At 40.4% G+C, this 26,760-nt stretch overlaps 2 protein-coding genes across 4 annotated transcripts; both read left to right on the top strand.

Moving 5' to 3' along the window:
• On the top strand, positions 1 to 5,964 carry LOC138401621 (zinc finger protein 280A-like). The gene is made up of 2 exons (XM_069497145.1): positions 1 to 739; positions 5,708 to 5,964. The coding sequence occupies exons 1-2, from the start codon at positions 16 to 18 to the stop codon at positions 5,962 to 5,964; spliced, it is 981 nt and encodes a 326-aa protein (XP_069353246.1). The 5' UTR covers positions 1 to 15.
• On the top strand, positions 5,868 to 25,447 carry LOC138401397 (zinc finger protein 280B-like). Of its 3 annotated transcripts, XM_069496762.1 has the most exons (3): positions 5,868 to 5,960; positions 6,726 to 6,785; positions 20,846 to 25,447. In XM_069496762.1, the coding sequence occupies exon 3, from the start codon at positions 20,914 to 20,916 to the stop codon at positions 22,594 to 22,596; it is 1,683 nt and encodes a 560-aa protein (XP_069352863.1). In that variant the 5' UTR covers positions 5,868 to 5,960; positions 6,726 to 6,785; positions 20,846 to 20,913; the 3' UTR covers positions 22,597 to 25,447. The 3 variants fall into 3 exon arrangements, with proteins under 3 accessions (XP_069352863.1, XP_069352864.1, XP_069352865.1); XM_069496763.1 differs by lacking the exon at positions 6,726 to 6,785; XM_069496764.1 differs by lacking the exons at positions 5,868 to 5,960; positions 6,726 to 6,785 and adding an exon at positions 9,785 to 9,813.
• Positions 25,448 to 26,760: the final 1,313 nt, after the last annotated feature.

Raw genomic sequence — 26,760 nt, forward strand, 5'->3', positions numbered from 1 at the left:
AAAGGAAATCTGATCATGTTACTTAGTGACTTTTACTACGGAGAGCATAAAGGAGATGGGACGTCAGAGCAGAAGACTTATACAACCTTTAAATGCCACAGCTGCTTGAAAGTTCTAAAAAATGTTAGGTTTATGAATCACATGAAGCATCATTTGGAATTTGAGAGGGAAAGGAGCGACAGCTGGGAAAACCACACCACCTGCCAGCACTGCCACCGGCAGTTTCCCACTCCCTTCCAGCTGCAGTGTCATATTGACAGGGTGCACACTGCCCAGGGGGCCACAGCTGTGTGCAAAATCTGTGAGCTGTCATTTGAAACAGATCAGGTCCTCCTACGACACATGAAGGACAACCATAAGCCTGGCGAAATGCCCTATGTGTGCCAGATTTGCAATTACAGATCGTCGGTCTTTGCTGATGTGGAAACGCATTTTAGAACGTGCCACGAAAACACTAAAAGTTTGCTTTGTCCGTTTTGTCTCAAGATTTTCAAAACTGCACCATCGTACGTAAATCACTATTGGAGGCACTGGAACAAGAGAGTCTTTCGATGTCCCAAGTGCCGACTACAGTTTTTGACTTGGAAGGAAGAAATCGAGCACAGATCCAAGAATCATCAAACATTTAAAAAGCCTCAGCAAATGCAAGGGTTGCCTCCTGCAACAAAAGTTACTATTCAAAATTCGGTTCAATCAGGATCAAGAGATGCAGCTTCCATTACTGTGAGCAACACTGACCGTGGCCTGTCACCTATAAAATTAAAATGATGGCTGTGAACACTAACTAGAGTTTCCAGACTCCCTTGCAACAAGAGTTCTGGCTAAAGATATTTCCTATCCCCCTCCAGGAATTCTGAAAGGCAGAAGTTAGGCTAGGCCACCTGTACCTCTGTGGCTGAAAGCAACGCCATCAACTGTCAGGTTTTATTTACAGTGACATCTCATCAGCTCCCTACTCAATGCGTAGCTCAGAAGTCTGCTCCATGCCCCTTCCCAGTCAAAATCTTCCCCACAAAGCAATCAATATTCTGACCTCTACCATCAGAGGTTAGTGTTCATGTTTTTGAACTTTAAATAAATGGAGTTACACAATAGATTCTTGTCTTTGGCTTGTTTCAAATCAGGGAGATGCAAGATGCACTCTTGCTGTGTGTAGCAGTAGCACATTTTTTCTTTTTCTTTGCTGGGTAGAATTTTCCTGAGTGTATATAGTGTAGTTTTATATATTTGTTTGACTCTTGGTGGATTTTGAGGCAGATTCTTTGCCTATTTTGGATGGAGCTGCTATGTGCTCGTCCATGTCTTTAGGTAGACATGTAGTCATTTCTCGTGAGTATATGTAGCTATGAGAAGTGCTGGAACTGCATGTTTTCAGATTTTTAGTGTAGATACTGCCAAATACTTTTTCAAAGTGATCGAAACAATTTTCATTCCTGTCATCAATATTGGGAAGGACACTGCTGCTGATCCAACCGTTGGTACTGTGACAGTCCTTTTAATTAGTGTCCTCTTGAAGTTGTAGTGGTATAACATTGTGGTTTTAACTTGCATTTCCCTGATGGGTATTAACAATCTTTTTTTTTTTTTTGAGACAGAGTCTTGCTCTGCTCAGGCTAGAGTGCCATGGCTTCAGCCTAGCTCACAGCAACGTCAAACTCCTGGGCTCAAGCAATCCTCCTGCCTCAGCCTCCCGAGTAGCTGGGACTACAGGCTTGAGCCACCATGCTCGGCTCATTTTTTCTATATATTTTTAGTTGGCCAGATAATTTCTTTCTATTTTTTAGTAGAGACGGGAACTTGCTCTTTTCAGGCTCGTCTTGAACTCCTGAGTTCAAAGGATCCTCCCGCCTCGGCCTCCTGGAGTGCTAGGATTACAGGCGTCAGCCACCTCTGTATATGTGCCTGGCCGGTATTACAATCTTGAGAATATTTTTATATGGTTATTGGCACTTTATTTTGTCCTCTTTTAAGTGTCTATTCAAGTCTTGCTCCTTCTCCCTTTTTTAAAAAATTGAACTTTCAACTGGGACGAGAATGAGAGAACTGCTGAGGCACTAGAAATGTCTTGTATTTCACATGGAGGTCTATGAGTCATCTCAAATTGATTTTTTATTTATGGTGTGATAAATCAAGGCATCAAGGTTAATTTTTTCATATGCATATCCAAATCAACCAGCACTGTTTACAAAAAAGACCAGTCCTTCCCCCACTGTATTTCAGTGGAAACTTTGTGTGAATCAAGTATGTCTGTATATGTGTTTCTGGACTTTATTTCATTCCATTTGTCCAGTTTTCTATCTTGTGCCACACTATCTTAATTATTGTAGCTTTGCAAAAGTTTTGCATAATTCTCTATATCTGCTAGTTTCATTTCTCTAGGTTTGGGGTTAAGAATTGCCTTGGCTACTCCAGGTGATTTGTTGAATGGAAGTGGTTATCATGAATGTCCTTGTCTTGTTCTCAAACTCAGGTACAATAGTTCACCATTAATTATGATGTTAGGTGTAGGGATTTTTTGTAGCTACCCACTGACTGCAGGGAAATTGAGTTATAAATCAATAATAGAAAGAGCATTGAGGCCAGGCGCGGGGCCTCACGCCTGTAATCCTAGCACTCTGTGAGGCCGAGGCAGGTGGATCGTTTGAGCTTAGGAGTTCGAGACCAGCCTGAGCAAGAGCGAGACCCCATCTCTACTAAAAATAGAAAGAAATTATCTGGACAACTAAAAATATACATAGAAAAAATTAGCTGGGTATGGTGGTGCATGCCTATAGTCCCAGCTACTTGGGAGGCTGAGGCAGAAGGATTGCTTGAGCCCAGCAGTTTGAGGTTGCTGTGAGCTAGGCTGATGCCACAGCACTCTAGCCTGGGCAACAGAGTGAGACTCTGTCTCAATAAATAAATAAATAAAAGAACATTGAAAAGACCCCCAAAATTCAGAAATTAGGCAATAGGATACTAAACAGGGCTGTCACTAGGGTGAGCCTAAGGTGCAAAAGTGCCTCTTTAATGTGCCCCAGACTCCTTGCTTTTCTCATACTAGTCCTGTTCCTGGTTCCAAATAATCCATAGCTCCTCCAAAAAACTAGTGGAAAAAGGAAAATATTGAACTGAGTGACATTAAAAACAATCACAAAATTTATGGGATGGAACTAACAGTTCTTGGAAATTTATATTTCTAAATGCATATATTTGAAAAGAAGAAAGTTTGACAAACAGAATGATCTAAGTCAGTGGTGTCCATAGAACTTTCTGCAATGATGGTAGTGTTCTACATCTGCTCTGTCCAATATGCTACCTGTGACTACTGCGCTGTTGAAATGTGGCTAGTGTCACAGAGATACTGAACTTTTATTTATTTTTGATTAATTTAAAATTAAAGGGGGGAGAAACAAATCTTCCTTACTAAAGAATTCAAAGTAATTTGTGCAGATACTCTTCCCTTATTGAAATCTTGTCCCCCTTCCTGAGCATAGGCAGAATTTAATTACTTGCTTCCAAAGAATAGGGTGTGAAAGGGGGGAAAAAGTCACTTTACAGTGGAGAAGCCAGAGTAAGTCATATTGATAGCATGTAACCCTGATAATAAGTGATCAGAAGGACACATCATGTCTGTAATATTCTTCTAAAAATACATCACTACAGTGTAACTGTGAGAAAAAACATCAAGCCCAAATTGAGACACATCTGCAAAATACCTGACCCTTACTTACTAAAATTGTCATTTGTCATGAAAAACAAGGAAAGTTTAAGAGCAGAATAGGCTAATGGTACATGAGTGAGTGCAGTTCAGTATCCTGGATGGGAATCTGGCACAGAAAAAGGATTAGTGGGAAACTAGTGACATTTGAATAAAGCCTGGAGCTTAGTTAATGGTGACTTATTTATTTATTTAGAGACAGAGTCTCACTCTGTCGTCCAGGCTGGAGCGTGGTGGTACGATCATAGGTCACTGCAGCCTCGAACTCCTGGGCTAAAGCAATCCTCTTGCCTTAGCCTCTTGAGAAGCTAGGGCTACAGGTGCACACCACCATGCCCAATTATTTTTTCTATTTTTTGTCTCCCTATGTTGCCCAGGCTGGTCTCGAACTCCTGTCCTCCCAAAATGCTGGGATTACAAGCATGAGCCACCACGCATGGCCAATGGTAACTTATTGATAGATATTGGAATTATTGTGAGGCCAAAAGGTCATTTCACGTCCATACATTTTAAACATTGCAAATATCTTCTCTACATCTATGATGTCTTAATTTTGATTGTGTTATACTTCACTGAACAGAAATCTTCAAATGCAAGGTATTAATAGTATTTTGACTGTGTGATTTGACCATAGTGCAGCCAAATTAAAAACTGGTAGATGATGCCAATGCCTTACAAGCAGACAAAAAAAAAAAAAAAAATTGCCAAATAGCTTTCAAAAATCCCAATGATTTGGAAAATAAATGGCATATTACTATATAGTTCTTGTGTTAAAAAGAGAATCACTGCGGAAATTAGGACATACTTGGAATTGAAGGATAATGAACATATTACCAAGGAAAAATTCTAGGACATAGTTAAATCGATACATAAAGGTAAATTTATAGCACTAAATGCAAGAAGAAATAAAAAAGAATTTACAAGTAATCTAAGCATTTATCTCAAAAAGGTGTAAAGAAGAACAACACAGCAAACCTGTGGAGACAAGATGGAAGTAATAAAGATTGGAAGACATAAATGAAATAGAGAAGAAAATAACATTATAGATTAATAAAGCAAATGCTGTTGTTCCCCCCCCCCCATTTATTTTTTTCCTCAAAAGATTACTAAAATAGACTTTTGGCAGAACTGGCCAGTTAAAAAAAAAGTTAAAAGCTGCAAATAAACCAAGAGTGAGCAAATTTTTTCTGTAAAGGGCCAGATAGTAATTAATCAACTTTGCTGTTGCAGAAGAGAAACAGACATACCCAATACCTCAAGAATGGACATGGACGTTTCAATAAAACTTTATTTATGAACACTGAAATTTGAATTTCATGTAATTTTCACATGCCACAAAATTCTTTTTTTCAGCTATTAAAAAAAAAATGTTTTGATCACGTTGCACGCGGCACAAAAACAGATGGCAGGCTGGATTAGATTGGCCCCAAATGGACTTCAGGAGGGTGAATGTAAGGCTCAGTGGTTTGGTCAAGTTCTTAAGCATGGGGCAGTCAGCTAGTGTTTTTTTGTTTTTTTGTTTTTTTTTTTTGAGACAGAGTCTCACTCTGTTGCCCAGGCTAGAGTGAGTGCCGTGGCGTCAGCCTAGCTCACAGCAACCTCAAACTCCTGAGCTCAAGGGATCCTCCTGTCTCAGCCTCCCGAGTAGCTGGGACTAGAGGCATGCACCACCATGCCCGGCTAATTTTTTCTATATATATTTTTAGCTGTCCATATAATTTCTTTCTATTTTTAGTAGAGATGGGGTCTCGCTCTTGCTCAGGCTGGTCTCGAACTCCTGAGCTCAAACGATCCGCCCACCTCGGCCTCCCAGAGTGCTAGGATTACAGGCGTGAGCCACCGCGCCCGGCCAGCTAGTGTTTTTATGGAAAAGGGCTCACAGTTGAGGATTATGACAGCTAGATTCCTGGTGGGCAAACTATCCCCTGATCCTACCCCGGGATCTGAGCCCTGGCTGGCTCTGGGACCTTGACCAGGGGCATTTCCTGCTGCCCTCCTCCCTCTCAGCCTCACCCCGGGCTTCGCGGTCGCCACAAGGGGCGCCAGAGCGCGCGCGCGCATGCGCCCCACTCGGAGCCGCGCCGACCTTGCGCCCGCACCTGACGGCCAATCACAGGTCGCCCTGGGCGCGCGTGCGGCGGCCGCGGCGTCCACTGCGCCTGGGGCCTGAAGAGGCGTCATTGCCGCCGGCTTCGCCCCGGGAGCGCCTCCGGGGCGGGTGTGTGGCCGGCAGCTCCGGGACAGCGGCCGACCGGGACTGGTGAGCACGGGGATGTGGCGCGGCTGGCGCGTTCCCTGAGGGGAGACGGGAGGGACTGCACGGCGGGCCGCAGCCCTGCGGGGTCCCGACCCTGCGTTGCCGCAGCGGCCTTTCCAAGTGTCGCGCCCTTCTGAAAGGGCGTGCAGGCCAGGCGGCCCCCGGCGGGTCCTACGACACGCTCCCGAACAGCCCCTTCCCTAATCTCAGCAGTCGCCACTTTCAGCCACCTCCTCTCCCCAGCCCGGGGCCAGGCCCAGCCCTGGCCTCCCGGAGGAGGGACCTATCATGGCTCCTGCTGCCCTCCCCTCCCCCGCCCCTCAGTGGTCTCCTGTGGCGCTTTGCGCATTTGAAAATCTCAAGCCCGTTTTGCAGCCTCAGACCCATCCCCGTTCTGGAAATGTGTAGGCTCAGACCCCTTAAGACATTTAAATCTGTTGGTGTCTCTCCCCTACTGCAGCATTTTCTTTTTGTTTACTGCGTGTCTGCCAAGAGTCTGATGCAGCAGCGCCCCGGACCCTAATGAAGTCCCCCTTGAGCGCCAGGACCCAGGGTGATTTGGAGGCTTTTGGTTAGGACGTTTCTCAGTGGGGGAGTTTACCGAGGTAGGGTAGATTGGAGATTTGGGGGGGAAAGGAGTTCAGTTTTCTTTTCTGGTTAAGGGATGCTTGGTAAATATCCAAATGGCAATGTCAGGTAGGCAGCGGGATATAAAACATTCTTGTAACGTGTAAGTAATCCTAATCCTTGTCTCTGGTTATCTCAAAGATGTGACCCCCTTCTGCCCGGAATACCTCAAGTTCTTAAAAGTTTCACTGTACGCCTGAGGTAAGAGGAGAGAGGTCTCTATCATAGGGACCAAGGTTGTATCTTTTTTTCCTTGAATTTTGCTTCCTTGTCCACGTCTGTGCTAAAACATTGCTATTTAGTGATCGTGAGGGAATCTGAATTTGTATGGCAAATTCAGGCCAATTGTTGGTTTAGATAATTCTGGAACCCTCTAAATTGCTTCCTTGAGAAAGGAGAAGGTGGTGGTGGCACTCTTTAACTTGAGCTCTTGAAAGGAAAAAGAACGACTGAGCGCCATCAATGTTAGGTAAAGCAGCCTTCTTTGACCGTATCATGAGGCTGAAATGGGTCCATACACATACCCTAAGATTTCAGCTAACATATTAAAGTGGTTCATCCAGGGTAAATGTGTATTTGTTAAAAACGTTCCAGGGGTTAGTTTGTTCATATCTATACCCTTTTTCTTATGGACTGTATTTCATGAGGTGCATGCAACTGGACGGAGGAGGCCATCTCAGTTCATGCCATGCCAGTAGGCGAGATAGGTAAATTCTGTGCCCAGCAGTTTGTGAATACAGCTCAGCGAGACCCATCATATTAGTTACCTATAGCTGTGTAACAAATTGTCGCCAAATTTAATAGCTTAAAAGTAACACATTTTTGTTACTTCATAGTTTTTGAAGGTGTGGAATCCAAGAGTGGCTTAGTTGGTTGTGGCTCAGGGTCTCTTGTGAGGTTGCAGCCAGGCTTTTGCCTGAGTGAGCAGTCTCTGCAGACTGGACTAGGGCCGCATGATCTGTTTCTGAGCCTGCACACTTGAGTGTTGGCTGGAGGCCTCAGTTCCTCACTCTGTGGGCCTCTCCACGGGGCTGCTTGTATCATGGCAGCTGGCTTCCCCCAGAGTGAGTGATTATATCCAACATGAAGTGCAGAGTCTTTGCAGCCTAATTTCAGAAGTGACATCACTTCTGCTGTATGTGCTTGGTCCCACAGGCCAACCCTGTTACAGTGTGGGAGAGGGGGCTACCCCACAGTGTGAATACCAGGAGGTGGGATTCCGTTTTGGGGTCATCTTGAAGGCTGACTACCGTACCAATTTATCCACCATTCTAACCCTTCTCCATTATGATCTCAGGCATTGTCCTGTTACTGTGGGTGAATAATTTGACTTCTTGCTAAGTCCAAAACCTCTTCGTGTACACTGTTTATTCAAGGATATTGTTCCAGCAGGACTCCTCTTTGGGATTAAGTTTTCTGTCTCTCCAGATCATTAACATAGCAAACATACTGATTGTACTGTCACTTCTAAAATGTCTGTTGTTTGATGCTATGTTCCCCTTCAGCTTATTTTATTTTGTATTTGCTTGTCATTATAGGAAAATTTCTCCAGAGTTGTCTATATTTGCTGTCTCTTACTCTTCTCCCAATCTCCCTTAAACTCATTATTGTCAAGGTCACCAGTGAATTCCATATTACTTAATCCATTTGTCAGTTTTAGTTAATGTCATTGATTTTATTCCTTTAGCAGCATTTATCAGAGTTCATTTTCTCCTCCCTGAAAATAATTTTTCATGTGGATTCTGGATGCTTCTCTTTCTTTCTTCTCCTCTCACCCGAATGGCTGTGAATAACTGTTCCATTTTTGCTCTCCTCTCATCTCCATGTCCTCTAACCAATGGAATGCTCCAGGGCTTGGATCTCAGACCTCTTTCCATGGGTGATCTCATCCAGTCTGGTGTTTTAAATAATGCTACATACTGAAGACTCCAAAATTTAGATACTTACCCCAGCCCTCTCCCTGAGCTCTGGTCTCATAGATTTACCTGCTCAGCATCACCTTTTGTCTACCATCCTCCTCTCATTCACATCCCAAATCCAGTCCATCAGTGAACCTTGTGGGGCATTCTAGATTTTTTTTTCCCCTTTGAGATAGAATCTTGCTTCATCGCCCAGGCTGGTCTCAAACTCCTGGCCTCAGGTGATCCCTTTTCGTTGGCTCACCTGTGTTAGCCACTTGATCAGTCCTTGCATGTATTAAGTGCTCCAGTCGCAGAGCCTTTGTATTCATTTGCTTTTGCGTTTGTTGGAGTACTCTTTCCCACATGCTCATATCTGTGTCATACACATATTCACCTGCTGGCCATTTCTTACTTTATTTTTTTCCCTAGCATTTCTATAACCATTTTACTTTTGTATTCTCTGATTACCCCTACTGGAATGTCAGCTCTCTGAAGAGAAGGACTTTGTTTAGATTACTCCCATCTCCCCAGACCAGCACTTGGCACTTGGTAGACTCACCAAACTTTTGTTGAATGAATGGTCTTCTCAAATTCCTCTCGAGTACCACCTTGACACTCCCCCTCCCTCTTTTCTTTGTGGTCACGAGACCGTCAAAACTGTACAAATGCTTTATCATTTGTGTGTGATTTCTCTGTTTCTCAGTTTCTTTTAGACAGGGATATGTTTTAGTTCTATGATTTAATACATTTTATAGCTATAGTTCACGAAAAATAGTGAACATCAAACATAACCAGACTTAAATGTTTGGCAACGCACAGAATCTCATATGATGCTCTTTCTGTGGTAAAAATTTCTCCCTTATTTCTTTTCTTTTCTCTTTCCCTTTTCCCTTCCCTTCCCTTTCCTTTCCCCTTTCCTTTTTCCTTTTCTTTTTCCTTTCCTTTTTCTTTTCCCCTTTCCTTCCTCTTTCTTTCGACAGAGTCTAGCTCTGTTGCCTGGGCTACAATGCCACGGCATCAGCCCAGCTCACAGCAACCTCCAACTCCTGGGCTCAAGCTATTCTCTTGCCTCAGCCTCCCAAGTAGCTGCGACTACAGGCACGTGCCACCACACCTGGCTAATTTTTTTTTTCTATTTTTAGTAGAGACGGGGTCTCACTGTTGCTCAGGCTGGTCTGGAACTCCTGAGCTCAAGCAGTCCTCCTGCCTCGGCCTCCCAGAGTGCTAGGATCACAGGCGTGAGCCACCGAGCCCGGCCTCTGCCTAATTTCTTAAAAACCTCTTCCCCCCCCCCCCCAAGAGTTCTAATGCAGCAGTATTACCTTAAGGTCAGTTTGATATGTCAAAAAATAGTGATTTTCAACTTTTGGCTTTTAACACTTAGTAAATGTGAGCACAAGCTATTTTAATCTTATCCTTTGTTAGCTCCTTATGCTTGTAAACTACATGTATACCTAGGTACATTCCTCATGCTTTCCCTTAAATGTATAAATTAATCAGTCATTCGAATAATCCTGAATAATACACTTCTGAGAGGTTAGCTTGAGCATTAGTGTTGTATAAGTTTGAAGACAAAATATGAATGCTCTGAAGTCTTACCAGGATTTTCCCCCCGTGGTCCTCCCAATGGCAGAGAGATACAAGTTACGTAGGGATTCATGACAGGGCCCATCAGGCCTGTATGCACTGTGCTCTCACAACTTCACAACTTCCAGATTCCTTATAACTAGGTTGACTGTATATACTTTACCATCTAAACCAACGTATTATTAAGAGTGAAAAGTGGTGCTATTAATACATGTACAAGGATAGCATGTTAAACTGGGACTGTCCTGGTCAAACCAGCATATTTGATAATCCTACCTAACTAATTTGGTCTTCTAAGTCCTTAGTATCAGAAAAATGTTCATGCTGCAAATTATAACTTTTCCATCTCTGGAAGGGTATGACTCGTACTATAAATTTATAAATTGACCACCTGATACTAGCTTATTTCTCTTTGCTGGTAGATTAGCTTGTGTTGTTACCATTATCCTAATTACTTAATCCTTGGGTTGTGTGGTTTTTGTTGTTGTTTGTTTTTTTTTTTTTTTTTTTTTTTTTTTGTGAGGGGGGTTCAATTTGTTTTTTCCTTTTTTTTTTTTTTTTTTTTTGAGACAGAAAACTCTGTCTCCTTGAGTAGAGTGCAATGGCATCATAACAGCTCACTGCAGCCTCAAACTCCTGGGCTTGAGCGATCCTCTTGCCTCAGCCTCCTGAGTAGCTGGGACTATAGATAGGCCATAGACTATAGATAGCCATGACACCTGGCTAATTTTTCTATTTTTAGTAGAGACAGGGTCTCACTCTTGCTAAGGCTGGTCTCGAACTCCTAAGCTCAAGTCTTGGCCTCCCAAAGTGCTAGGATTACAGATGTGAGCCACCGTGCCCGGCCTTAACCCTTGTCATGAATAGAGTCTCTTGAGGGGCTTTGAAAATTTAGCATTGGTTGTTGGGACGTGGGGGTCACACCAGCCTGTAAAATTCACACTTTGCAGAATGAAATTGGGTGGTTTGTAGTATATTTACAAAATTATACAACCATCAGCAATATCTAATTCCAGAACACTTCACCAACCTTAAAGAAACCTGTGTCCATTAGCAGTCACTCCTTTGTCCATTAACAGTCACTCCCTATATTACTTTCCTGTGGCTTAAAACAACAAAAATTTCTTCTCCCTTAGTTCTAGAGGCCAGAAGTCCAAAATCAGTTTCACTGGACCTAAATCAAAATATTGGCAGGGCTGTGTTCCCCCAGGAGACTCTAGCAGAGAATCCATTCCTTGCCTCTTCCAGTTTGTAGATGGGACATTCCTTGGCTTGTCCCATCACTCCAGTTTTTGCCTCTGTCTTCATATCACCTCCTACAGTAGGTGTGAGATTTCCCTCTGCCTCTCCCATAAGGTCACTTGTAATGGCATTTAAGGCCCCTTTATAATGCAAGAAAATTTTCTTAAGAATTTTTTCAAGATTCTTAATCACATCTGCAAAGATCCTTTTTCCAAATAAGGTTAAATATAAGGTTTCAGGGATTAGGACTTGATATTTTGGGGGCCATTTTTTAACCTGCTGTACTCCCTATTCCTCTTTTCCTCCCAGTTGATGGCAACCACCAGTTTATTTCTGTCTGTGTGGATTTGCCTATTCTGGACATTTCATATAAGAGGAATCATATAAAATCATATGGCATTTTGTGTCTGGCTTTATTCACTTAGCATATTTTCAAGGAACATCATGTACATGTATCTGTAATTCATTCCTTTTTATTCCATTGTATGGATATACCAGAGTTCATCCATTTGTCAATTAATTTACATTTGGATTGTTTTCACTTTGTGGCTGTTATGGATAATGCTGCTATAAACATTGATGTACAAGTTCTTGTGTGAGCTTATATTTTTATTACTAATTCTCTTGGGTTATATACCTAGGAGTAAAATTGGTAGGTCCTATGGTAACTCTATATTTAATTTTTGAGCAGTTGCCAAACTGTTTTCCAAAGTGGCTGTACCAGTTTACATTGCCATCAGCAATATGTGAAGGTTTTGGTTTCTGCACATTCTCTGTGAAACTTGTTATTGTTTTGGTTATAGCTAATCTAGTGGGTATGAAGTAATATCTCACTGTGATTTTTTTTTTTTTTTTTTTTTGAGACAGAGTCTTGCTTTGTTGCCCTGGGTAGAATGCAGTGGCATCATCATAGCTCACTGCGACCTCACACTCCTGGGCTCAAGCAATCCTCCTGCCTCAGCTTCCCAAGTAGCTGGGACTACAGGCTCATGCCACCATGCCCAGCTGATTTTTCTATTTTTAGTAGAGACGGGGTCTTGCTCTTGCTCAGGCTGGTCTCGAACTCCTGACCTCAAGCAATCTTCCCGCCTCGGCCTCCCAGAGTGCTAGAATTACAGGCGTGAACCACGGCACCTGGCCTCCACATTCTTAATTACAGTAGCTTTGTAGTAAGTTTGAAATTAGAAAGTGTGAGTCTTCCACTTGTATTGCTGTTGTTCTTTGAGATTGTTTTGGCTGTTCTGGGTTCCTTGCAACTTGAGATGGTTTCAATTTCTGTGGAAAAGCCAGCCAATTTTGAGAGTGTTGCCATCTTAACAATATTGAATTTTCTCATCCATGAACATAGGAAGTCATTCCATTTATGGGTCTTCTTTAATTTCTTCAACCATGTATGCGGTATAATTCAATGTTTTCCCATGTAAAGTCTTCATTTCTTTTGTTAAATTTATTCCTAAGTATTCTTTTTTATTTTTTGAGATGGGTTCACTCTCACCCTGGGTACAATGCAGTGGCATCATCGTAGCTTGCTGCAACCTCTAACTCCTAGGCTCAAGCGATCCTCCTGCCTCAGCCACCCAAGCAGGTGGGATTACAGGTGTGCACCATGATGCCTGGCTAATTTTTCTGTTTTCTTAGGAGCGATGGGGTCTCATTCTTGCTCAGGCTGGTCTGGAACTCCTGACCTCAAGCAGTCCTCCTGCCTGGGCCTCTCAGAGTGCTAGGATTACAGGCATGAGTCACCTCACCAGGCCTATTTTATTCTTTTTGATGCTAATGTAAATGGAATTGTTTACTTAATTTTATTTTCAGAGTGTTTATTGCTCGTGCATAGAAATGTAATTTATTTTTTATATTGATCTTATATTCTACAATCTTGCTGAATTTATTAGTTCTAACATGTTTTGTGGATTCCTGAGGATTTTCTATATATAAAACTTATGTTATCTGCAATGTAGTTTTACCTCTTCCTTTGCAATCTGAATGCTTTTTGTTTCTTTTTCTTATCTGATTGCCCTGCCTGTAGAACCTCCAGTACAGTGTTGAGTTGACGTGGTGAAAGTGGACATCCTTTTCTTGTTCCTGATCATGGCGGCAGGAGTGGGGGAGCTTTCAGTCTTTCACCATGAAGTATGATGCTTGCTGTGGGTCTTTTACAGATACCTTTGGTTAAGAAAGTTCCTTTCATTTCCTAGTTGTTTTGTTTTTTAAATGATGAAAGGATGTTAGAGTCATGTTATTGTACATCCGCTGCCTTTATCTAGTTCTAACACATTTCAATCATTCCAGAGTAAAACCTTTGCCCTTTAAGCAGGTTCTTTCCATTTCCCCTCCACATCCCCTGGCAACCAGTAGTCTTTGTTTAATCTCTATGGATTTATCTATTCTGGATATTTCCTGTAAGTGAAATCATATAGTATGTGACCTTTTGTGTCTGGCTTCTTCCACTTTGCGTGTTTTCAGGGTTCATTGATGGTTGTAGCTTGTATCAGTGCTTCATTCCTTTTAATGGCTGAATAACTTTCCATTATATGTATGTACCGTAATTTGTTTATCCATTCATCCATTGAAGGACATTTATGTTTCCACCTTTTGGTCATTATGAATAGCTGCTATAAACGTGTGTACATGACTTGTTTGTGTACCTGTTTTCAGTTCTTTGGGGTATATATTTAGAAGTGGACAAACAGGGTCATGATAACCTTTTGGGGAACCACCAAACCGTTTCCACAAAAATCCTCTGATTTTTACAAGCCTTTTACTTTCCAAGATCTGAAAAACTAGATTTTGACAGTTATTGATAGTGTTCTCTTTGCTTTTTTGAAAGAGCAGCTATTTTTAGATCTTTATTCCACCGTTCCTACTGAACTTCACTTTGTTGCTGGGCATTTAACAAATTGCCACTCAAGGTTTTTTGTTTTTTTTTAAAGTTTTCTTTTTTGTGGTCCTCCACAGACCCTTTTAAAGTTGTTCTCTACTCACCTAATAATTCCAAACCCTTTATGCACTGAATATTGGTGAAAGAATTTGCCTGTGAACTAACAGATCACTTTTAGATTGAACTGCCACCCAGCTGAAATCTCCTTTGTAGATTCCTTCTGCTCTTTGAAGGAAGGGAAGGAAAAAGGAAAATGGTTAATTTTCTCTGCTTCTTGGGAGTAGATCTCATGCAGGACTCTAACCATGCTGTTCTGAGAAAAGGCTTCCCCAAAATATTGGTTCCCATGATAAAATATAGCCATAGGCATTCTTCTGAATTTCCGCATTATAGGGCTCTCACAGTTCCTATAAGAGTACCTCAGTGGCTCCCAGACTTGAAGAAAATTGGCTGTTTCCCAGGTTTGAACATTTCTTACCCCTTCTCTCAGTCCATCTTTCTTTCTATTTTTTTAATTTATTTTTATTTTTAAAAAATATTTTTTAAAAAATAAAGGTTTATGTGGAGGGGTGCTCAGTGTCCTTATTTTTTTGTTGTTGTTGAGACAGAGTGTCACTCTTTTTACCCTGGGTAGAGTGCAGTGGTGTCATTCATCATAGCTCACTGCACCCTCCAACTCCTACGGCTCTAAGCGACCCTTCTGCCTCAGCCTCCCAGGTAGCTGGAACTACAGGCACATGCCGCAACGCCCAGCTGGTTTGTTTTTTTTTTCCTCTCTTTCTTTTTGGTAGAGATGGGGTCTCACTCTTGCTCAGACTAGTCTTGAATTCCTGCCCTCAAGCAATCAGGCCTCCCAGAGTGCCAGGATTACAGGTGTGAGCCACCTCCCCTGGCCTCCTCTTTGTTTTTCTAATTTATTTCTAACTCCTTCTGGATTACCTTTTTTCTTTAATGAATATGTAAGTGGTTATTGTGTGCCAGACACTGCTCTAGGCACCTGAGAGAGGTCAGTGAACAAAACAGACAAAAATGAACAACAAAACAAAACAAAACTCCAGCAGAAGGAACTGACAGTGCAACAGCGTAAGAAAGATTGTAAGTATACTAAATATACAGATTCTCTGGTGAAATAAAGATGATGCTATAGAATTAGGGAAAAAATAATAAAGCAGGATTAGGGGATTGGAAGTTGGGGAGATAGGAATATTCTAATTTTATTTATTTATTACTATTATTTTTTTTAAGAGATGGCATCTTGCTCTGTTGTCCTAGCTGGAGTGTACTGGCTCAGTCTTAGCTCAGTGAAGGCTCAAACTCCTGGGCTCAAGTGATCCTCCTACCTCTGCTTCTGTAATTTTAGATAGTGTGTTCAGGGTAAGTCTCATGGAGAAGGTAAATTTGGACAGGGACTTGAAGGGAATAAAATGTCTCTGTGTTAGCCATGGGGACAAAAGTGTCAGGCAGAGACTCTGAAGGAACAGCAAGGAAGCTACTGTGGCGGGATTGGAATGAATGAAGGTTAGAATAGTGAGAGAATAGGTCAGAGAGATAGCAAGAGTGGAAATAGTAGTAAGGATCTGTACATTCTTGATTTTTCTGTCATCTTATCTATAGAAATGGTCATGTCTTTTGATAAGGAACAACCTTGGTCTAATAGTTACTCCCTTCCTAGACTCCTAGGCTGGTTTACACCTTGTTTTACACTCTGCCATCCTGAGATTATTTATGACAAGGTATTTATTAAAAAATATTTATGGAAAATTATTTTTGTTTTGCTTAGTTGCCCTAGGTTGGAATACAAATGTTTCCTATAGCTTTAAGGATCCTATAAAGCTCCGAATCCTGTAAAGCATTAAATTCAAGCTAGCAAATGTGTAGAGTTACTGGGGGAGAAGGGACAAGAGTGCTGTAGGTGGAGAGTGAGGAGGGTAGGGCAGGAGTTTGCAGGAGCACAGTGGGGTGAAGAGAATGACGGGCAAGGGAAGATGGTGGGGATAGGTACTGTGGAGTCCTGGTGGCCTAAGGTCTGATTACTGAAGTTACTCAAGAAGAACTGATGCCTGAAAAAAGATAGTGTGTGCCTATAACAAAGACCCATTAGAAGTGCCATTGTTTGAATGTACAGAAATAATGGGAGGTGGGTCATCATGCACTGGCTTCTCAGCTGTCTTTGGAATGATGCCCTCCCATTGACTTCTCCCGTATCCCTTAGTGACTTCCTCGGTGGGACAATGAATTGATTTTTGAGAACAAATCCCTTAAATCTAATAGGTCTTTGCACCAACCTCCCCACCCCAATATCTTAAGATTCTGGTAAATTGGAAAATAAGGGTTCATCTATTTATCCATTGATGGGCATTTGTGGAGAAGGGACTCTGGACAACTAGAGAAGAAGTAATAAGAAAACTTCCATGTTCTAATGCTACTCTTGTTCTGAATGAACTCATTCACTAACTTACTAGATTTATTTCTGATGCTTGCTCTACTCCTCATTTTTCATCTTGAATGATTGCTTGGATGGAGAGTTAATCAGTATGGACAACAGCCAGAAATCCAACCAAGGTCAGCTGAGTGGAAAATCCAGCAATGTTACTGGAACCCAGTTTAATTTTTTTTTTTTTAAACAGGAATTTATTTCTCACATTTTTGGAGGCCTGGAAGTTTAAGATCAAGTTGGTAGCCAGTTTAGTTCCCAGTGAAAGCCCTGTTTTTCTGGTAGGCTGGTAGATGACTGCCCTCTTGCCGTTTCCTCACATGGCAGAGAGAGCGAGTCGAAGCAAGGTCTGTAGTGTCTCTTCTTATAAGGGCACTAATCCTATCATGAGGGCCCCACCCTCATGACCTTACATAAACCTAATTATCCCAAAAGCTCCATCTCCAAATATCATCACTTTGGAGGTTATAGCTATGAATTTTGGGGGGGGAACACATTTCAGTCTATAGCATAATCTAAAATATATTCTCTAGAACTGGAGGACTCACTTAACACTTAGGAATAGAAGAGTGATATAATTACCGTGGTGTTTTAAGTTCCATTTAGTGGTGATGTGTTATATAAATTTGAAGGCCACAAAGAAGAGAGCAATTTGGAGTTTAGTACAAATGTACAAACACAAAGTAACCAGTAGACCTGAACCTAGAAGTTGGGGCCTGGGATTGGGAGGAATTAATAGGAATGGAAATAAAAGGCAGTTGGAATGAGCAATGCCCTAAAAGTTATTTAGAATCACTTATAAGGTACTTCAGCATTTGATGGGAGGTGAGGGAGGCTTGAATAGGTTTAAAAAATAGATGAGAGTAAAAAAAAAAAAAAAAAAAATGAATGCAATGAGACACTTTAATTCTTAGAGACTAAGTAATTAGCAGCACCATCATCAGAAATAGGTGTACATTAAGTCAGAGTTCTAGTGGCAAGAACGCAAAACTAGAACTCAGAGATTATGCATTTTAGTGTGAACTCTGTCTACAAACCCTCCATATAACTTTAGGTAAATCATAAACATTTTGGGCTTTAAAAATTTATCCTCAGATAAATGTGATGGCCATATTAGTTGTCAGATTATTTTATGATTTTTGTGATATTGGAGAATATTAATAATTTTGATTTAGAATTTTTTCTCTAGACAGGATGTTAGGGGATGCATTAAAAATTACCTCAAAGATCCAACTATTATGTACCTATAATAATTTAAATTTAAAAATTAAAACAAAATGACCTAGAAGATAGTTACTAGAAATGTAGAAGTGATCCTGAGAAGAAGGTTGGATTTGGGCAGGGGTTCTGCCATGGGACATTTGTTAAAACCTGGTTCCATTTTTGGTTGCCACAACTGGGGTATTGCCACTGGTATCTAGTAGACAGAGGCCAGAGAGGCTGCTAAACATCCTACAATGCACCCAATAGCCCGTTACAAGAAAGAATTACCAGGTCCAAAATGTCAATAGTGCTTAGGTTGAGAAACACTGGGCTGGGCAGCATCATCCTGGAGTTAGGTGATTGAAACTGTATATGCATTTATATATATAGACATTTTAGTTAACTCCAAAGAGTGATGTTTTCAAATCTGCCTTCTATTTTTTCTGGCATTACAAATACACTAGTTATCTACTTGATCTTAGTTTTAAAGTTGCAAATCATTATTCATTGACACACCAGTCTGCATGCTTTATGCATTTACCACTGTGTACTCAGTGCTTGGCATAGTACCTGACCAGAATTGGGCAAACAAACTACAGTTTTAGAATAAGTGAGGAAAAGAATAAATAATTTTCATTATGTTTAATATTGTGGTTTTAAATTCTCTTCCAAGGTGATACATGTGTTTATAAGAGTAAATACTATCTATGTATTTAAAAATTAGATGCTGATATCTTTTTAAAATTAATACAATATGCCTGGCACATATTAGATGCCAGTTTAATTTTTATGGGTTGGATTATGCTGGTTTGAAAGGTCTACACTGCGGTACAATGAATCCTGATATGTTTTCAGAAATTGGTTAGTTATGAACCATAGAGTACGTACATTTTGCTAGCTTTAGACCAGTTTTTCAGATCACTAGTAGAGTAGTGACCCATTGATGAGACTTAATTGATTTTGTGGGTCATAGTTAATTTAAGAAAAATGAAGTAGAAAATATTAGAATGTATCCCATGTAGTAAAGGCAATTATTACTTATGTATCTGTGTTTGTGTAATGGGATTCTAGATAACTTTTTTTTTAACTGTTGGTTGTGGTTGTGTGTTTGTAGAAAGCTGGCAGCTGTAAGTCCTTTAATGGCCTACAGAATGTCCCACTTGGGGAAAGGTCTCAGAGTAAATTCATAGAAATGTGGGATTAATAGAGCATAATCTTCTCTATAAACAAAGGATCTTATTAAGGAGAGCTACTATTTGTTGATTCATTTAACAAATTCTGTAATTGTTGAGCGCCTGTCCTATGCCAGACACTGTTGTTTGTGCTGGGTATACAACAGTTAACAAAAGATACAGTCCCTGCCCTTTGGAGTTTACATTCTACAGGATGGAAAATAGAAAAGAATGAAGATAAATAAGTAAAGATTATAATATGTTAAATGGTGATAGGGCTTGAAGGTGAAAAAGAAGGGAAGAGAAATTAGGAATGTGAATTATACATTGGTTGGAATATTTGAGAACCTCACTGAGAAGAATACTTGGAATAGAGTCCTGAAGGCAGTGAGGAGCTGGCCATGCAGGTATCTGAATGAAGATCATGCATATTTGAGGGAACAAGGTTCCTGAGCAAGGTAGAGCTTAGTGTGTTGAAGAAATAGGAGTGTGCTGGAGTGAAGTGCGTGAAGGAGAGGAGTATGAGATAACTGCGGGGTGGTATGTGGGGTTGGTGGCCTGCTAGGCATTGGAAGGACTTGGCCTTTTACTCTGAGTGAATCAGAAAGCCATTCGAGGGTTTTGAGCTGAGTGGTGCTATAATTTGACTTGGTGTAACAGAATCACTCTGTCTGCCACGTGGAGAAGAGACTTAGGTGGACTAAAGTAGGAAGCACTGTTGTATTTAAGGTCATTGGGAAGTCAGGACTGGAGAGAGGAATTTAGGAGACACGAGTGAATGGATTATAATTAAGGCCATGAGTTGGGATGAGATTATCAGAGTTTATTCCTAATTTGTCTGCCTGGCATGTTCTAAGCATTTGACATAACACTATGCTGTTTGTTGGCTATGTGTCAGTACTCTTACTCTGTACATTTAATACCTCTTTTCTATATTAATAATTATGAAATTAGTATTATGAACCAATGGAGATATGTGCATTTAATATAATTTTCTTCCAGTTCTACTACAAAACAAACTGCCATTGAATAGTTGGTGCTTTTTAAAAACAGCTGTTAGAAGGGCAGGGTGTGGTATCTACTACATCTGTAATCCTGGCACTCTGGGAGGCCAAAGTGGGAGGGTTGCTTGAAGCCAGGAATTCCAGAGCAGCCTGAGCAAGAGCAAGACTCCATCTCTACAAAATATAGAAAAATTAGCCAGGCTCAGTGGCACATACCTGTAGTCCCAGCTACTTGGAAGACTGAGGCAGGAAGATTGCTTGAGCCCAGGAGTTCAAGGTTGCAGTGAGCTATGATGAGACCATTACACTCTAGCCTGGGCAATAGAGTGAGGCTCTGTCTAAAAAAAAGAAAGAAAAATAGAAAGAAAAATTGTTACATTAAGTTTAAGAAATAAGAATTTTTGCTTTTAAGATACCAAAATACATTTAAAAGTAAAAGACTTGCTAAATATGATGCAGTTTGTGTGTGGCAGTGGGAGACTGAGGATTCCAGCTTAATTTTGTTTAATCTTCCCCAACTCCACTGCCCTTGTTTCTAAGCACTGCACAGTGGTGCCTTTGTAAAAATACTTGTCCTTTCCATATGATTTTGCCTAGTGATTAGTTGCTGGAGGATTTTTTTTTTTAAACGGAAGAGATCATGATCCGTATAGGGCAAAGCTATGATTCTGGAGTCATAGGGATCTGAGCTTACAGGTTTTAAACTGATATGTATCATCTTTGAATTTCAGTTACTTTGTAAAATAGCAATGTTTATAATTACTTTAGTGTTTTGGAGGAGAATTAAATAAGATAATGCATTTTTCTGTACTTACTGATGTATAGTGTGTTTGTACTTAGGTGGCAGTTTATATAAAGGAAGCACTGGGACTTGTGGCCACACCCTTCAAGAATAAAAAAATTAGAAAATGGAACAACCATATATGTTATGTGACGAAGAACAAGAGCCAGAACCACAGAAGAACATAAAAGAAACCAAGCAAGTAGATGATGAAGATGCTGAGCTAATCTTTGTGGGGGTGGAACATGTAAATGAAGATGCTGAGCTCATCTTTGTTGGGGTGACTTCAAATTCAAAACCAGTTGTTTCAAACATTTTGAACAGAGTCACCCCGGGTTCATGTTCAAGGAGAAAAAAGTATGGTCGCCTTAGGAAAGATGCTGCTCACAAATTGCAGCCTACAAGTCAAGTGATGCCTGCATCAGAAGCAGTGACTGTCTCGCCAGCTTCTCAGTCTGGATCAAGATCAACAGATAGTCCCATTATTATTGAGCCTTCGTCTAAACCTGATTGTAAAAATAGTTCACCACAAGTCGTGCCTAATAGCTCTTCAGAATTACATTCTCCCTTGATTACATGCACAAGCTCATTGCATCATCCAGTAAAAAAAGCACTTTCGGTAGAAGGTATGAGTGAAAGTCCATGTGTATCAAAGCGACTTTCTACTTCTGAAGTAAACGGCGTAAGTCCCAAAAGGGCTAAACTCAGGGATGGAATCACAGAGGGAGCTTCTTCAGCTGTGTCCCCTTCAGGTATCTTTCACACGGTGAATACTCAGCAAAGTACACCCTCAGACAATGTTCATACCTCATTAAGCCATGTTCAGAATGGAGTCCCTTTTCCAACAGCTTTTCCAAAGGACAGTATGCATTGCAAGCCTATAAATGCAAATCTTGCTAGGGAAAAGGGATTGGCACAAACAGACTTTTCAACTTTAGCAAGTCAAAACCAGACCTTTGATCCCAAGAAAGGAAACCTGATCATGTTACTTAGTGACTTTTACTACGGAGAGCATAAAGGAGATGGGATGCCAGAGCAGAAGACTCACACAACCTTTAAATGCCTCAGCTGCATGAAAGTGCTAAAAAATGTTAAGTTTATGAATCACGTGAAGCACCATTTGGAACTTGAGAGGCAAAGGAGCGACAGCTGGGAAAACCACACAACCTGCCAGCACTGCCACCGGCAGTTTCCCACTCCCTTCCAGCTGCAGTGTCATATTGAAAGTGTGCACACTGCCCAGGAGCCCGCAGCTGTCTGTAAAATCTGTGAACTGTCATTTGAAACAGATCAGGTCCTCCTGCAACACATGAAGGACAATCATAAGCCTGGCGAAATGCCCTATGTGTGCCAGATTTGCAATTACAGATCGTCGGTCTTTGCTGATGTGGAAACGCATTTTAGAACGTGCCACGAAAACACTAAAACTTTGCTTTGTCCATTTTGTCTCAAAATTTTCAAAACTGCAACACCATACATGTGTCATTATAGGGGGCACTGGGAAAAGAGCGTACACCAGTGTTCTAAGTGCCGGCTACAGTTTTTAACTTTCAAGGAGAAAATGGAGCACAAGACCCAGTGTCATCAAATGTTTAAGAAGCCTAAGCAACTAGAAGGATTGCCTCCTGAAACAAAAGTTGTTATTCAAGTGTCCCTGGAACCTCTGCAGTCAGAATCAGTGGAAATGGCGTCCATTACTGTGAACACATCTGACTCTGAACCATCACCTCCCGTGTCTAAAAGTAGAATTTCAAAAAAAAAACCCATCAATGCTACTTGCAGTAAATCTAAAATATTTCAAACCAAATAAAACTCTCCCATAAAAACAAAAAATACAAACCATACATTAATTTTTCAATAGCATCAAAAATAATGTAACTAATGGATTATATGTTCTTTAAAAAATTGTGGTCTACAATATTTGATCTGAATTTTGAGGTATTATTTAAAAATACATTATCTGTTTTTCATGTTAACTGTATCTGGTTTAACACATAAAAAGTGTTTGTGTGTATGTGTGAGTGAGAGAGAGAAAAAAACTATTTATGATTTTGGTATTTCGTGTTACTCCTAAGCTTGAAAGTTCTCCTATTAATATATATAGAATTCTTAGAGTTTTCGAAATAATTTTCAACTTTTTCCATGTGTTAAAGACTTCACTGTTAACTCTAGTCAGACTGGAATGGATTTGTTACGGCCTGGCCCATTTGCTGCTAAACTCCTAGAAGTGCCTCTGCTGTGCTGACATAAACTGATCTGGTTCTGAAAGCCTGCTGTGCAGTTGAGGGAGAAGCTGTGGAATGAACAGAGACCAGGAAGGCGAGGTTAGTCAAGGGAGAGTCCCGTTTGAGGGATAGGCACACATTTACTCTGGTCTTGGAGCCAGTGCAGAAGGAAGACTGCTTCAGAGTGTCTTTACCTAATCCCAATCCAAGAACATCTGGGGAAGCAAAACCATTCAAAGTAAAATGCCTGTATTTGGTGAGGGGCTGCTGCAGAAATCAAACAGCTGCTGTGTATCCACTGGTTTCCGGTGAAGAAGCAGTGGTAATTAACAGCATGAGGCTTGGTGCTGGCAGAATTCCTGTTGTGTAATCTAACGGTGGATTCATGCCTTCCCCTCTTCCTCTTAGCTAGTTGTTAGTGGAGAATGAACTGGCCATATCCCTCTCAGCCACAGCAGTAAAGCAAGTTAAATTTCCCAAGGGAAAAGAGTCCTGGCATCCATAGTTTGAACTCTATTGGACCCAGCATTTGAACTGAAAAGGGCCAAACAAATGGTATCTGTCCAGTTCGTGGACCAGCCTAAATTTAGTTCTCCCATTGTTAAGCTGGAATGGGATTTGTCAAAGAACAGTAGGTATAGTGACAAAAACAGCCCAGGGTGACTGACTAAAATTAAACCCATGACAGGTCTTTATATTTTTCTGTGCATGTGTCTCTTAACCCTAATTGAACATGTGAAGCTTGCAATTTTGTATCTTGTCTTGGATGTGAATGTATTATAGCTAACAGTTATTCTTTTGTTTTATGTATAATTTCCCAATTTATCACACTAATACTGTTTAGGTCTTACTTGACACACACCGGTGTGCAAGGTATGTCCCATTTACTTCAGTAAGTATTAAGTCTTAGAGTTAATATCCTTTGTCCAATCTAGCCTATCTATACTATAGGGGAACATTTTTACCAAATGCCCTTGCCAAGGGCTCTTTCACAGAGTTGTCGAGTACCTTTTGAGTATGGGTTCCTGAACATCAGTGGCCTTGGCTGCCTCTGTGGTTCCCAGGGTTGTCTCCCTGGACATGTTCTAGTGCCATCCTTGGTTCCTCCACCCCCAACCCAGGTGCCTGGTGCCCAGCAATCTCTGTTCAGCACTTGAGGAATCTAGCATCTTGGCTGTAGACAAAGGTCTGCAGAAATCTTTTTTCCTTGCTTTCTGCTCCTTAAAGATAACTTATCTCTCCCCACTCCTTTTTTTCCTCCTCAATATAGTTAAATTTGCTAAGCTTTCACAAAATTCTGGAAAGAGATAATCATCAAAGGCATAGTATCCCTCTTAGAACTAGGGAAGGAAGAACTACAGACAACAAAGAAGTTGTGAGTATAATGTCCACATTTTAGATAATTTCCTGACTGTAGATTCATAGATTGTTATATTTATTTGCCCAATGCTTGCTTAATTGATCGGCACCTTGAACATTTTACTAGGCCTTTGCAATTCCTTTGCTTGGGTCAAGACAGTTTGCTAAAATTTCAGCTTAAACCCTTTCTTTAGGTGTAGAAAGGCTGTTTGTGTGTGTGTGTGTGTGTGTGTATGTGCCTGTGTATGTGTATATTCTTTCCACTTGTTCAGATCTCAGGTGGATACTCCTGTGTATAAATAGATCTGCAGATTTTTGCATACTTATGTGTTTCTGTGGTAAAAATATGAAATGCTTTAGTTCTGTGTTTTTGTGATTGCTTGGTATTAACACTGTTACTGCTGTTTGCTATTTCATTAAAGCATGCTCCTCAGGAGTACAAATTGTCATTAATTGCCAAGTGTAGGTTCCAGTGATCTGGCCCCTTCCTACCTCCTCTCTTTTCCATTTTCTGCCATGCTTCACTGCCATTTTTCCCCTGATGGACTGTTTTGACACACTGGCCTTGTTATTCCTTAAGCAAATCACACTTTTTCCTGATCCAAAGACTTTGCACATGCTATTCTCTTAGAATGCCCTTCCCTAGGCCTGCTGCTTGCTACCTCACTTGTGTGACACTTCTTTTGGTTCCTTGAACTTCACCAAGGTTCTTAGAATGACACAATGAAATCTCCCTTCTTTTTTTTGTAACCTTACTTTCTCCTCCTCAAAGGCACTTTACCTTTCCCCACTCTCCCTTTTCCAGTCTAGTTAAATTTCCTAGATTTTCATGGAAAAGCTGGGAAGAGATCATCATCAAGGGCTTTGCTTCTGTCTTAGAATTGAGCTAGCTTAAGTCAATTTCTGTGCCTGCAACCGAAAGAAAATTAATATAGTGAGTTGAGTTCTTTCAGGAGCTTTCTCTGTTTTTCTATTGATACCTCTCTATTTTTTTAAGACAATGTCACTTTGTTTTGTTTACAAATATATTGAATATGTCAAGATTACTATTTTGTGATTAGCCTTTGTGAATTTCCATGTCTATTTTGCTTGCTTCTGTCAGATAAAATTTATTATTTTATTAATGTTGCCAAAAATTGTAAGTAAAATAGCAATTATTGTAATAAAGTGTTTTGTGAAAAAATGTTTTTGCTGTATTGTCTTTCTGTCAGTAACATGATATGTTTCTAGTTTTATTTAATTTTTATTCAGAACCACTGTGTAAAACTCTTTGCCTCCTGGAGAGTTGTGTTTGTTTTTAATCTTACTGCATTGGCCGGAACTTTGTTGATATGTATGATGGGGTTAATGGGTTTTCTAGTTCTTGGTTGTAATGAGAAATGATTTACCACTAAAGGTAATGAGTATATTGCTTAAAGACTTTCTATTTCCATTTTTAGAATCTTTAAAGGGAATTGCTTAATTTTATTGGGTAGTTTACAACATCTGTTGAGACAGTCGTTAACTTTTTCTTTACTAATTTAGCTTTTTACTTGGCTGCATTCACAACTCTCCTCTTAGAAACCTTCCATTCTTGAAGCAAAAGTAGTTCCACTTGGGGTAGAGTGTTATTTTTATTACTTGTAATCCTATTCCCTTTCTCATTTCTAATATTAAAGTGTATTTCCTCTTCCTCTCATTAAATTTTTCTGGGTTTTATCAATGTTTCTGACTTACTTTTTCCAAGACATAACCTCTGATTTGATTTGTTATCTCAACTAGTTTTTGTTCTCTGTCTTTATTCATTATGTCCCTTCTGTTTTCTTTACCATTGTCCCTTTTTTGGTGATCTTTTATTTTAAAAGCTTTATTTTTTTCTTTAATAGAGGATCTAAGACTTTGCCTATCTCTGTTTACAGCTTTGCCTGAATCCCAAATATTTTGATGCATGTTTTAATTTTTATTTAAGTTTTCATTCTCAGTACTTTAATTCCAAAACTTTAAAATTTTGCAGGCCGAATGTTTTAGTCTTTTATTTTTATTTATTTTTAATTTTTTTTTTCCTCGAGGCAGAGTCTCACTCTGTTCCCTGGGCTAGAGTGCCGTGGCATCAGCCTAGCTCACAGCAACCTCAAACTCCTGGGCTCAAGCAATCCTTCTGCCTCAGCCTCCCAAACAGCTGGTACTACAGGCATGCACCACCATGCCTGGCTAATTTTTTGTATATATTTTAGTTGTTTGGCTAATTTCTTTCTATTTTTTAGTAGAGATGGGGTCTCGCTCTTGCTCAGGCTGGTCTCGAACTCCTGAGGTCAAACGATCCATGAAAAAGAATGAGGAAACACTAAATGCAATTGAGTTTACTTAATGTTACAGTGATTACTTTCTTCTTTGAAATGTTCTATAAATAA

This window comes from Eulemur rufifrons, chromosome 21 (assembly GCF_041146395.1).
Source record: "Eulemur rufifrons isolate Redbay chromosome 21, OSU_ERuf_1, whole genome shotgun sequence".
Lineage (NCBI taxonomy): Eukaryota > Metazoa > Chordata > Mammalia > Primates > Lemuridae > Eulemur > Eulemur rufifrons.